Genomic DNA, 11,638 nt, shown 5'->3' with positions numbered 1-11,638 from the left:
TATATCTCCTGAAGGATATAGCTGCGATTGCCAGTCTCAGGATCTTTTGAAATATTAGCTCATTATTAGTATTTCTTTAAATCATTTTGGGCAAATATCTATAAATAGATCCTGTCTATAAAGATATTTCCATTTTTTATCAAGCCATTAGAATGAAAAGCACACAAGTGATCACATGAATTTCAATATAGGACACTAGTTATCCAATAAAACCGAATAACTAAAATGCCAGAACCGTGGACAGTTTCTAGTTAACCTCTTTATGTTACAGACATGCAGTTCATTCCTCAATTTGATATAAGCTGCTTGTACTCGGTTAGCAGACACGGAACATCGGCCATACACAACTGAAAAACACAAACAACAAGGTGAGGGGGTAATGATAAACGGAAAACTGATTTTTGGGAACTGAAGTGTTCCCGAAAATAGGATTAACAATTAGAAAATAGATCAAACAAGAGAAAGGAGCTGCGATTTGTAAATTCATTGGGACATAGGCACACCCTTTGGTTGTTAGGTCTTCAGAGTTCTTAAGGAGCGTTTAAGTTATTGGCATGATGAAGTCTACACCTTGTGACCCTCGTTATGAATGATGATATACATAATCGGATTGGCAAGAAAACAAGGATAGCCTTGCATCCCTATGCATGTTCAGAAATAAAGACATTAAATAATCACAACTTTTGCAGGTTTACTAGATATGGAAGAACATAACTGAGCTACAACTAGAACGTCAGTCTCCAAATTTCCTTTCCCTTTTACCAAATACATACCTGAGAAGCAGTTCTCATATGATAAAACCGATAAGTCTGCTGTCCAGCAGGCCCAGAAACACCATTTCCGCCTCTGCAAAGTTATATTCACAGACACAACCAGTGAGAAGACTTGAAGAAAGATCAAAGAACCAAGTAATAGATGATGGGAATGATGTGTAAGTCAGTAGGAAATTTTATGAAAAACAACAACCATTCTGTGATCATGAGAACCAAGGTAATATGAAATGAAGATTTAAAATGAAGTAATTGGCTGCTATCTTTCAATGGATTGGGGGAAATTTTAGATGATTCGCACATAACTTCATTTCAGTTGGTAGTTCTTGAGTTATGCTGCCTGTATTGGATTTATTGGAGTCACTTGATAATGTTACCTAGGCAATCAAGACCCGCTAATCTTGATCAGACCCATTTATGTTGTTCTATGTATCCCCAAAAGTTAATAGTCTTGAACAGTCCAAGTCTTTGGATTTCTGACAATTTTCCAGTGCATGCGCTAGCTAATGGCAGAGTCTGCCACCACTTGCTTTTTTCAAAGATGGATCGACCAAGACAACGCCCCACATCAGTGCAGTCAATTTATTTAAACATTTTTCGTGTATTAACAATATTCAAGATATGATAGAGATAGCAAGTATTCCTGTAAACAATATGCTGATTCCTGCACACTTGTTTTCTACTGGTTTTCAGACAACAACAATTTCTTATCCAAAGGGCCGTTTCGTAAACCATACTAATGTTTCAGAGCATCCAACTATACTTGGGGTGCTTCTGATTTAATTCATAGAAACTTAGGGGCAGACTTGTCATTTCCTTGTGACTTAAAATTCACTCTCTACAAACTCTCCTGCATTAAAATTCTCTCTTTTTTTTCCTCACACTTAGGATACCCCAAAATATTCTACACGTTTCCCACCCATAAGATAGGAAGACAAAATATCTACTTTCAAGTGAGCTCGTGCTTTCTAGAAGTTCAAAACTTCACCTCCCTCCCTCATCCTCCTGCCAAAAAAACGCCTAAAAAGTCCGGCTTTCAGGGATACCAGTATATATGCAAGAAATCAAACACACCTTAATAAACGAGATCAAGCTAACGAGAAATAATCACAAATTGTCTCTGCATTTACTTAAAGTTCAACACTTTCAATTGTGCCTCTTCATTTATGAACTGTAATTTACTAAACACTTGCTGACATAACAATCAACCTCCGCTACTCAATGCACAAAAAGAAAATGCATGAACAAAAGAAACATTGAATTTAGTGCTTACAACTCGTTATGGATAATCAGACGTTTGTAGTCTCGAAACAAAGGACCAAGCTCTCTAAGTGGTAAGGACACGGGTGTAGACTTCATCCAGTGATCACGAACTACCTGCACCACATCCCTTGCTCCATAATGGGAACTGGTAGAGTATAAACCCTGAAGAATACTAGCTAGAATACGCAAATCAATTACCTGAATGCCTGTATCCTGTTCAATATGGTTTACTCTTTCATTTGTCAACCTTGATGACAACTCCAACAATTCTTTATCAACCAATTCATCGTCAACATGAATATCTGATGTAGGCGAAACAGAAACGTCTAATCTTTTCTGTAATTCAGAAATTGGAGATTCTTCCTTATGTGTTTCCTGCGGACACCATTAAAGTTATTAGATAGGTTTTGGACAGTTTTCAAATATTGGCATGGGCGCATTCTTAAAACGACTCCGGAGCAGTGGAGGAGGGGTGCATTTATACAGCATAGATACCCCTAGCCTACTGGAGTCACACTACGAGATCCCAGTGACAATCATTAACCTATCAGCTCACACTGTAACAATGTCATTTACAAAATTCTTCCCAAATGCCATTTTTATGGTCTTCATATAGAGTGCAAAACTTCACAGTCAGATTTCAAAGTTAATTGCAAGAAGTAATAGCTGTAGATGGATCTCTGAATCACTTTTCACAACCAAATACACAGGCATCAGATGGATGTCTCATTCAATGTATTTACCATGATTTAAAATTTTGCTTCTTAGTTAAGTATTGCTCTTATTTGAGTTCATACACACTGATATGAATTATAGATCGATAACTGTAAGTAGCAATGATATGATTAAAACAATATGATATGTGTTCTCACCCCTACTTCAGATTGGAGCAAATCAGTTGGCCCTGTTACAATGTTCCTTTCTGATAGATTGTTCGAAGCAGGTGCAGATGAACGCTTTGCAATAGGATCATCTACAAACCAAACAAGAAAGCGACGAATAATTAAGAGACAACAGTTAGTATAAGCTGATGATACAACTTTTCACAAACAGAGAGAGATACCTGCAGAGACCAACCACCACAGCTCGCCGAAAGTGGATTTCCCATCAAAGCCACCAAATAAAAGATATCTGGAACCAATACAAGTCATTGAATGGTATGCTCGAGCAGAAGGGGAATCATTACTGGTAGGTAAACGCTTCCACTGAACAGAGACTGAATTCAAAGTTGAAAGGAGAAAAAGGGGGAAACAGTTATAAGAAAGAGTGTCGTGAGATATAGAAGATCTAACAATTGCAGAAAGGAAATAACACTATTAGATACATATATTTAGACCAAAATGACTGGTCTCTCCAGACTTTGAGTTGCTTTAAATTGCACACCTGAGATTGTCTAACTTCGTCTACATTTGTCTTTATAATTTTTGCACAGACCAAGGAACCTTAAGGTGAACATTTCAAGTAACTGTTGCAGTCATTAATCAGTTCGTATATGCAATTATTAGCTCACGAACAACTGAGTTGAAATGAACAAACAATAAAAAGGACTCCATCCGACTGATCCTTTTTTTCCCCCTTTTGTGTCTGTTAATTATAATAATGCACCATCTGACTGATCCACAGCTCAAAAGTCAAATTTGAATATGTTTAGCAATTTCACAATGGACGAATATTAATTGTTGACCACTAAGACACTAAAGCAGCACTATACCAATACATCATTGAATAACCAATGTTGGTATAAGTCCATACTCCAGGGTGAATAGTCATTCCAACTGAATTTCATTATCTTCTAAATTTTTGAATAGGAAATATACTATCTTTCAATTGTAAGCAACAAGAGAAACTGCACATCACCAATCATCTAACACTTGCACACTGAAGCGTAGTATACACTACATAAATACGACTCCCAGAACAGTTGTTGCATCAAAAAATTGTATTTCCACCCATCCAAGTGCTAACAATTTTAATTACTAGACTATACCTCAAGCACATCTTATATGTGTTGCACTGTTATTAGAATTCATAAAATCTATCTCAAATGTAGTATCTTCTGTTTCACTACTAGTGCAGGAGACATCGCGTTTAAAGTAAAGCACTAAATACACGGAAGATTCACTGGCATCCATAATGAACACATGAAGCCTGAAGAAAATATTTTCTCCTTTTTGACACTGACAATAGTGTTCATAATCTTAACAAAATTACCTCTATCCAAAACGATGCAGTCATTGTGATAGACATCATATCGACTCAGCCAACCACCAGTTCCATGCCCTCCAAATAATAAGAGCTGTACACACATCAAGTAAAAAATTCTGCCTAGTCAAAATCATATTCAAACATGAATATTACATAAAAATACAGCAAGAGAATGATTTTATGGTTTTGAATATCAACTACAAAAGAGTTCCAGCACAATCAAAACTCATTTATCTTTGGAATTTCTTTCATGATTGAATCCATTATGTAGCTAATGAGCTCCAAACCAATACGCAGGAAAAAATGTTGCCAATAAAGGAGTACTTGTCACCATCCCGTATAGAAATATTCTCTCAAAACAATAAGATAGGCAACTAGGTAGCTTCTTGGTACGAAGGCCTAGAAAATTGTATTTGGCGTGTAAACTTAGATTAATATGTTGCAATGGGAATTAAATTTTATAATTAAATTTTATCGACAAAAATTAAAATAAAATAAATATTCTCATGGTCATCATCTTCAATAGGGGCTTCTCTATCATCTTCAAACTCCCCCACTTCAATTATGTGTTCATCAACCAACATAGGGAGTGTAGCTTGATAGTCTTCCATTACATACCATTGACATGAAGACAAAAGGCATGCACCAAACAAATAAGGCAAGTATGGTGTGTCCTGGAGAACCTTAGTCTTTCCGTAAGAAATAAGTAGAGGACGATAATTTTCTATTGCATAGCTATAATTTGTGCCATGGTGAACCGGGAAAATCATCATCATGTTTAGAGTGGCAGTCTAGCCTAGGAGGTGAATGTCAGGACCTCTATCTCAGAGAAGGTGAATTGTCACTGTCCAAGTCAACCTAGCTAGGAGCAGGCTACCAGGACCTGTGTTCTGCAAGCGATGAACGTTCATGGTCATCTCAGACTGAGACTTGGTCCTTGACCAGCTTCATCGACCAAGGCGGACCTCCCAGAGCGGGAGAATGGTTCCAGCTCTCAGTCTTGACCATGACACTTGAATGACAAATCCTGAGGTTCAGCTCCGGACAGATTATATGTGTGCTCCAGATTCAAGACTGAGTCCTTGATCTGATACTCCACATTGTGACTAATCTCAGAATTCATGAGACTGCCAGACAAGGGTGTGGCTAGATTAAGAAACATGCCAAATTACGCACCCATAGCCATCTTGAATAGTATGTCCCAACACAGACCCTATCCATCTTCAGGCACTCATCGTTTGAGCCCCTAATTTCGAGGAATGCTAAAAACTTCAATTTGAAAAGCAACATGAAGTACATATCTTCCACTTGATACCAATTATATTTCACTATGAAAAAGATATAAAAAAGGTAACTCCTGGAAATCACATAGTTGACAAAGTTTTCACGGTTTCGTTACATAATGTCCTCCAGAAGTTATTGAATGGCCACAACGGGGAGAAGGCTGCTGACCAGGAAGCTTCAGTTGGGTCCACCCAGGTGTTTCATTCTCTTCCTTCCACAAAAAAGACAAAGTGTAACTTCAAGTAAAATTTTAAAACAACGAAATTTTATCTAATATATTAAAAGCATTTCTATACTCAGGCTAGATTAAACTAATAGAAAATACAAGTGTCTGTAATTATTTTTAGGGTCCGGTTCTAGGGACAGATTTTTTTAACTCAATTTGCTAGCCCTACGATCTTTTTAATCTAACGGATCCAATTAAAGCTGTCCACCAGTTGATGACATGCTCAATAACTGCTGATAGAAGCATGCTTGTTAGATAACCCCCCAAGGCAGTTGATGACATGCTCAAACCAACTCCCAAGCTTTTTAATGCATCTGGTATTTGTGCAGCAAAGAATTATAATTGTGCAACATACATAGTGCTTCTGATACTCCAAAAATTATATATTGAGGAACTTGCCAAAAGATACTGAGGGAACTAAGTTCTTCGCCACCTTCAATAGCATATTTCTGCCTTTGTTGCCCTACTACAGCTGCTGCTATCATAGCCACAATTGCAAACACAAGTCCAAGCCCCATTCTCTGCAGCTTATTATCCGAATTTACTACAGTACTACACTTCAAATTCCACTCCTCCAAAACAAATCTACATGATAGTTTTGCGATTCCATGCATATACTTCTATATTTCCACCAAAAATAAGTTCTTAATTTGCAGCTTCATATATTAATGGTTTCTATATGAAGTTTGGGGTGATGGAGAAGAGACAGAATGAGTGCTAAGAGAAGAGACCCCGAAAATTAAATAAGGGGAAAAAACACGGAAGTAAATTACTGTTGGTCCTACATGGCGTCATTAAAAAGAGTAAGTAGATAGACAGCTTTAATTAGATCTGTTAGATTAAAAAGATCGTAGGGCTAGCAAATTGAATTAAAAAAATCTGAACCACTAGAACCGGACCCTTATTTTTAATGTTAGTGAAGCACTATAATATTAAATAAAAAAATAGGAAGTCGGCAGATAGATGGAACTATATGAGAACAACATCACCAGTGATTAAACTAGTTGTGAAGAACAAAAGAAATTGAATGAGTGTGTATCAATTTATGTAGATTTAAAAGGTGGGCAGGATATTGATTGATGAGTAATGACAGGACTTTGTCAACAGAGCTACTTTGATGGGTGGGAAAAAAAGAGAAATTACTCATTTTAGTTGCTTAATCAAGTAACAAAAACATTGATTTCTCATTTCTTTTCAATATTGTTTTACAACCTACACCGGAGCGCCTCTGATATGATTATCGTTTTGTGGTCAGCGTTTTGTCTTCTTCCTTAAACAAAAATGAGTTTGAATATAGCTGTCTAGCTGAAGATATAGTTGATAATCATATGAACCAGAAATGTGGTTGTGTGCTTCAATAATGATGGAAAACAGTAACAACATACCAGAATATACATGGAAACAAAGTTTATAAGAGTATCATAGTTTAATATAAGTTGTAAAGTCTAACTCGTTAATTATAGTAAACACGTTCAGAAAAAAAAAAAAAAAAAAAGTCAAAATTTGGTTCTTCCTTTCTTTTCTTCTTATCCTTCCAATTTACCTAGGATCATATTTCGTAGAAAATTTAATCATGTGATCTTGTCCTCTTCTTTCTTTCTTACTCGTTCTTCACTATGCATTGTCCCATGTGTTACTATTCACTGCGCTATCTGTATGATCTATCTTCAGGGGGAAATATCATAGTTCGGTATCATGATTAGTAGAAAATTAGAAATTTAATGTTAAGAGTAACATAGTTTGAATGTTTGATGTCAATCTTAGTAGAAAATTTGTCTCGCTAAGGTAGCTAACTTAGACTGTTTCTCCCCTACAACGCTAACAATATTCAATCAAATTAGGGTACAGAACTTATAGAGGTAAAAATTACCTTCTTCAATAAGACCTTTCAACGCCCATAAATCACCCATAATCGGTCCTCCACCGCCTATCAAAGTTAACCCAATTATGTGAAAACGAGAAAATGTGAAAAACCGATGAATCATATTATATTTCTGGGAAAAAAAAATAGAGATGGACATGGGAGCGAGTGTTAATTATCTTCATGATAACATAAATGTTCAATATATTAATCAAATCGGAAGCGTAAGACAGTTAATGATCTATATCTATAGGGTGTGTCGTATGTACGCATATGACTTCTTTGCACTAAATCTGCCATTCAAGTGCAACTAAATTATGGAGTACATGTATCTATGGCTACATTTAAACAATAGATCCCAGTCCAGGAGAGATTAATCTTTTTTCTTGTTGTCTACAGTCCTCCTGGTTACCCTAATGAATTTCTGAGCAGTGATCATTTCAACTATCTCACGATTCAAATTCAAACTTTCTTAAAAAGTAAAATTTCAAATCAATAAGCACTGCTTTCCTACCAAATAATTTCATTTTGAGAACTTTTTGCTTCTACGATCATGAAAGTCAAGATTTCTTATTTTTTATTCTCAAAACTATGAATTATAGAATTATTTCTTTCCAGTTGAAGATTAGGTACCACACCGTAGGTTTAATTTCGCAAATGACTAAGTTTCTCTTATTGGGGAAAAAAAGATAATTCTCGGTGTGTCTTCAACTTGCAACATATTTTCAATCAGATCATTTGAGCCTTCTCGAATTGGGAAAGTAGCAACCCACAGGATCAACATTATAGAGAATAAGAAAGATCTCATATTTTACGATGTTTTGGGCTTAATGTGGTAATGTAATAGCTGAGACCGAAGAACATATACACTGTTTAAAAATAATGAAACCTTTTTAAAACCATATCACTGGTATCCTGTTTGTCAATTATAAGCCTCGGTGGGGATTCTGACATGATAACTCTCTAACTATATATCAAACCAAACTTAATAAGACTATAAAACAAAACAGCAGGTGTTTAAGAAGCTTACGACATGCTTTATGTGCTTGATGCACAAGGCCTGACGACATTCTCTGGACATGCTTACCTATTTTAATTCTTTAGACTTCAATTTAGTTGTTTCTTCTAAGTTTAGTTCCTAACTCTTAATTTTTAGTGGATTCTAATTAGGACAGAATTAGGGTGCTCTTAGATTTTATTGATGGTCCACATATACCATTTTAAATAAGAGTATTTAGTTTGGGTGTTTAATTTTGAATAAATAGAGAAACTTGTTTTTCCTTTTGTGTGCTATTGAACCCCTAGAATTGTGTGTCTACATTAATTTTATTACTGGTATCTATTCTTCTTGCTTCCGCTACCAAGATATATCATGACGTCTCGTGCATGATGGTGCTCAAGATCATGTGTTTTTAGTACATCAACTTCATGTGTCATAGTAACAATTTCTATATATAATATATAAACCATAAAAAGTTATTCCTATAATAAAACCTACTTAACTGTAATAAAGCAACATACACATGCAAGCACATGGAAGCTACCTCTACCACCAAAGACAAGCAAACGTTTCTCGACCATAGTTGCTGTATGACCACACCTAGGCGGTGGCAGAGATCCAAAAACTGACAACTCTGTCCACTCGAGTGACACTGTTAAAGAAACACATCAGAAAAAGAATTAATTGAACACAGTTCCTATAGTTTTAAGACAGTAGAAAATCCAGAAATATAGCAAAGGAAGTTACTTGTGTCCAGGACGTACACATCTGACAACCACTTTTTACCATCCCAACCACCATACCTGCACTCATTTAGTTCCATAAGCTATTATTTCAAAGATAATTTGAACATTATCAAGTAAGTGATGCAAAATATCCAGTGAACAATACCCACATGACAATTTTACGGTTCCCAATGGCTGAGGCAGCAGCAAAATCTCGTGATGATGGTAAATCGCCAAAACTCGTTAATTCCGACCATTGCCAAATATCTGAAAAAAAAAAATACAACTATGACTGCACAATCCCCTCTGTATCTGTGCAGAGGAAAAAGTTATGGTACTCATAACAGATACCAATACCACACTAGCACGCAAAGCGGAGGACTCTTCATTTGTGTATATATAAGATACGGTTAGGACAGATGCATCTTTTGCATCATATCGGTACCATGCTTTAAATATTTTGATTTTAAGCTAAATTCCTTCGTCTTGAACATCCTCTTGATTCTACGCAAGTTAAAGTCAATATAACCTCTTTATCACTAAATTTTCTTGGCCTCTCTTTACTAATCTAGTATACTGCAATGCAGCAGGCTCGAAAACATAAACAGCTCTTACCAGTATCAAGCATCCAAAAATCTCCCAACCTGTAAACAAAATTTGATCAAGTTGATGTCCTATTAAACATAGAAAAAACGTAAAATGAATCTTTATACAAACCTCTTGCCAGCAGAACGGCCACCAAAGATAAACATATGACAGTCAATTGAAACGGCGACATGAAAGGCTCGTGGGCTGGGACCCACAACCTCATCAGTACATTCTGGATGGTACCATACATTGTTTTCTATACAATAAAAAAATAAAATAAAAAATTAGTCCTAGTCATTTAAACTGTGAAATAAATTTTTACACTTACCGGAATCAAAGACGGTAATATCATTGAGAAATCTTTTATCAACAAGACCACCGAAAATGACGAGTTTGGAATTCCCAACATTGACTGCTGTGTGACCGCTGTCAAAATTATAAAGAAAAGGATTGATTAGTTTCGAGGATATTTTGGGAAATTCAGATCTTCATTTATTTTACCTTCGAGGTTGTGGAAGAGTTCCAGTGAAGTCACTGGAATCGGCCCGAATCCAATGATGCATTTTTTTTCTTCTCTTTCTTGCTTTCGTATCTTGTTTAACAAGTGTTGTTTCCAGGCACCAGTATGGGATTTCGAAATTTCGACCCTATATTCATTTTTTCAAAAACTGTAATATTCCGATATTCCGTTCGATATCATGAACATCCACATGTTTTTTTTTTTTGGCTAATCACCCATCACATTAAAATTTAAACTTGAGTGAGATCACAATCTAAAGTTGCAATACACTTTGGAAGAGACTCCATGTCATGTCTTGATTCCTAATAGCCCACCTAGCAAGTTCACGGGCCTTCCCGCTAAATAACCTACTAATTCAATGCATATATGAACTATACTACGAGACATAACCTTATTAAGGGAAAACTTTGAAGATGTTACAATGGACTCTAATTGCCACTCTAGGTTCTCAAAAGTAGTAAAAGGTGCCGGATTTGCTAGAGTTTGAATCACTCTTTGATTGTCTCCTTCAATGAGAAAACAACTTGCAGATAGCAGTTTTAGTTGCCACAAACTCCGCTTCTTCAGTGCTTCAAACTTTGAAAGTTCTGAAGACTGCAGCAACTGGCTTTCCTTCCATATTCCAAGCTATCACTCCTGCTGCACCTGCTCCTCTCCCCCCTTCCCTGTCAAAAGAGGCATCAAACCATATATTAATGCAATATTCATTAACGAAGTGATTCAACCATATTCAAAGGATTAGAGTTAAGGTTAGAGATATGAAGGGAATCCTCTTCTTCTTTGTCTGTTTTATATGCTTCCAAGCATTTATGCCATATAGCCACTGCTCCTCTTATGACGCCCTCTTTGTTGAAGTTTGTATGTTCGAACTTATACAAGTTCCTTGCTTCCCAAATGTGATGCATGACTATACAAACTAGAAGCCCTTGGGCTGCGATATCCTCATTCTTGTTGTGACACCAATTGACAACCTCGTCAAGCCATTGTCTTATGCTCTAATCTGAATACACTTCAACTCTCAAGTTGATAAGGTTAGTGAACTACAAACTCTTTGTCCAATCACAAGTCAAAAAGATATGTACTGGTGTCTCAATACAAGATTCATAGAAGGGGCAACTCATATCTCCTTCTATCTTTCTTTCTAGCAGTCGATCTCCTGTAGGTAGTGCTTGCATATACATCTTCCAAATAAAGTG

General features: G+C 36.2%; 1 protein-coding gene across 1 annotated transcript; it reads right to left on the bottom strand.

The window, feature by feature from the left end:
* Nucleotides 1–168: 168 nt before the first annotated feature.
* On the bottom strand, nucleotides 169–10,667 carry LOC147489002 (Galactose oxidase/kelch repeat superfamily protein). Its single transcript, XM_086575151.1, has 16 exons — nucleotides 10,424–10,667; nucleotides 10,251–10,348; nucleotides 10,052–10,178; nucleotides 9,950–9,978; nucleotides 9,505–9,601; nucleotides 9,357–9,412; nucleotides 9,154–9,261; nucleotides 7,619–7,675; nucleotides 5,638–5,729; nucleotides 4,245–4,329; nucleotides 3,097–3,249; nucleotides 2,906–3,006; nucleotides 2,232–2,408; nucleotides 2,044–2,147; nucleotides 774–846; nucleotides 169–347 (listed from the first exon to the last, which is right to left on the bottom strand). The coding sequence occupies exons 1-16, from the start codon at nucleotides 10,483–10,485 to the stop codon at nucleotides 288–290; spliced, it is 1,479 nt and encodes a 492-aa protein (XP_086431277.1). The 5' UTR covers nucleotides 10,486–10,667; the 3' UTR covers nucleotides 169–287.
* Between the last annotated feature and the right edge of the window lie 971 nt (nucleotides 10,668–11,638).

This window comes from Coptis chinensis, chromosome 7, assembly GCF_015680905.1.
Source record: "Coptis chinensis isolate HL-2020 chromosome 7, ASM1568090v1, whole genome shotgun sequence".
NCBI lineage: Eukaryota > Viridiplantae > Streptophyta > Magnoliopsida > Ranunculales > Ranunculaceae > Coptis > Coptis chinensis.
Note: the sequence above shows the minus strand (reverse complement) of the source record. Positions and strands in the feature narration are given on the sequence as shown.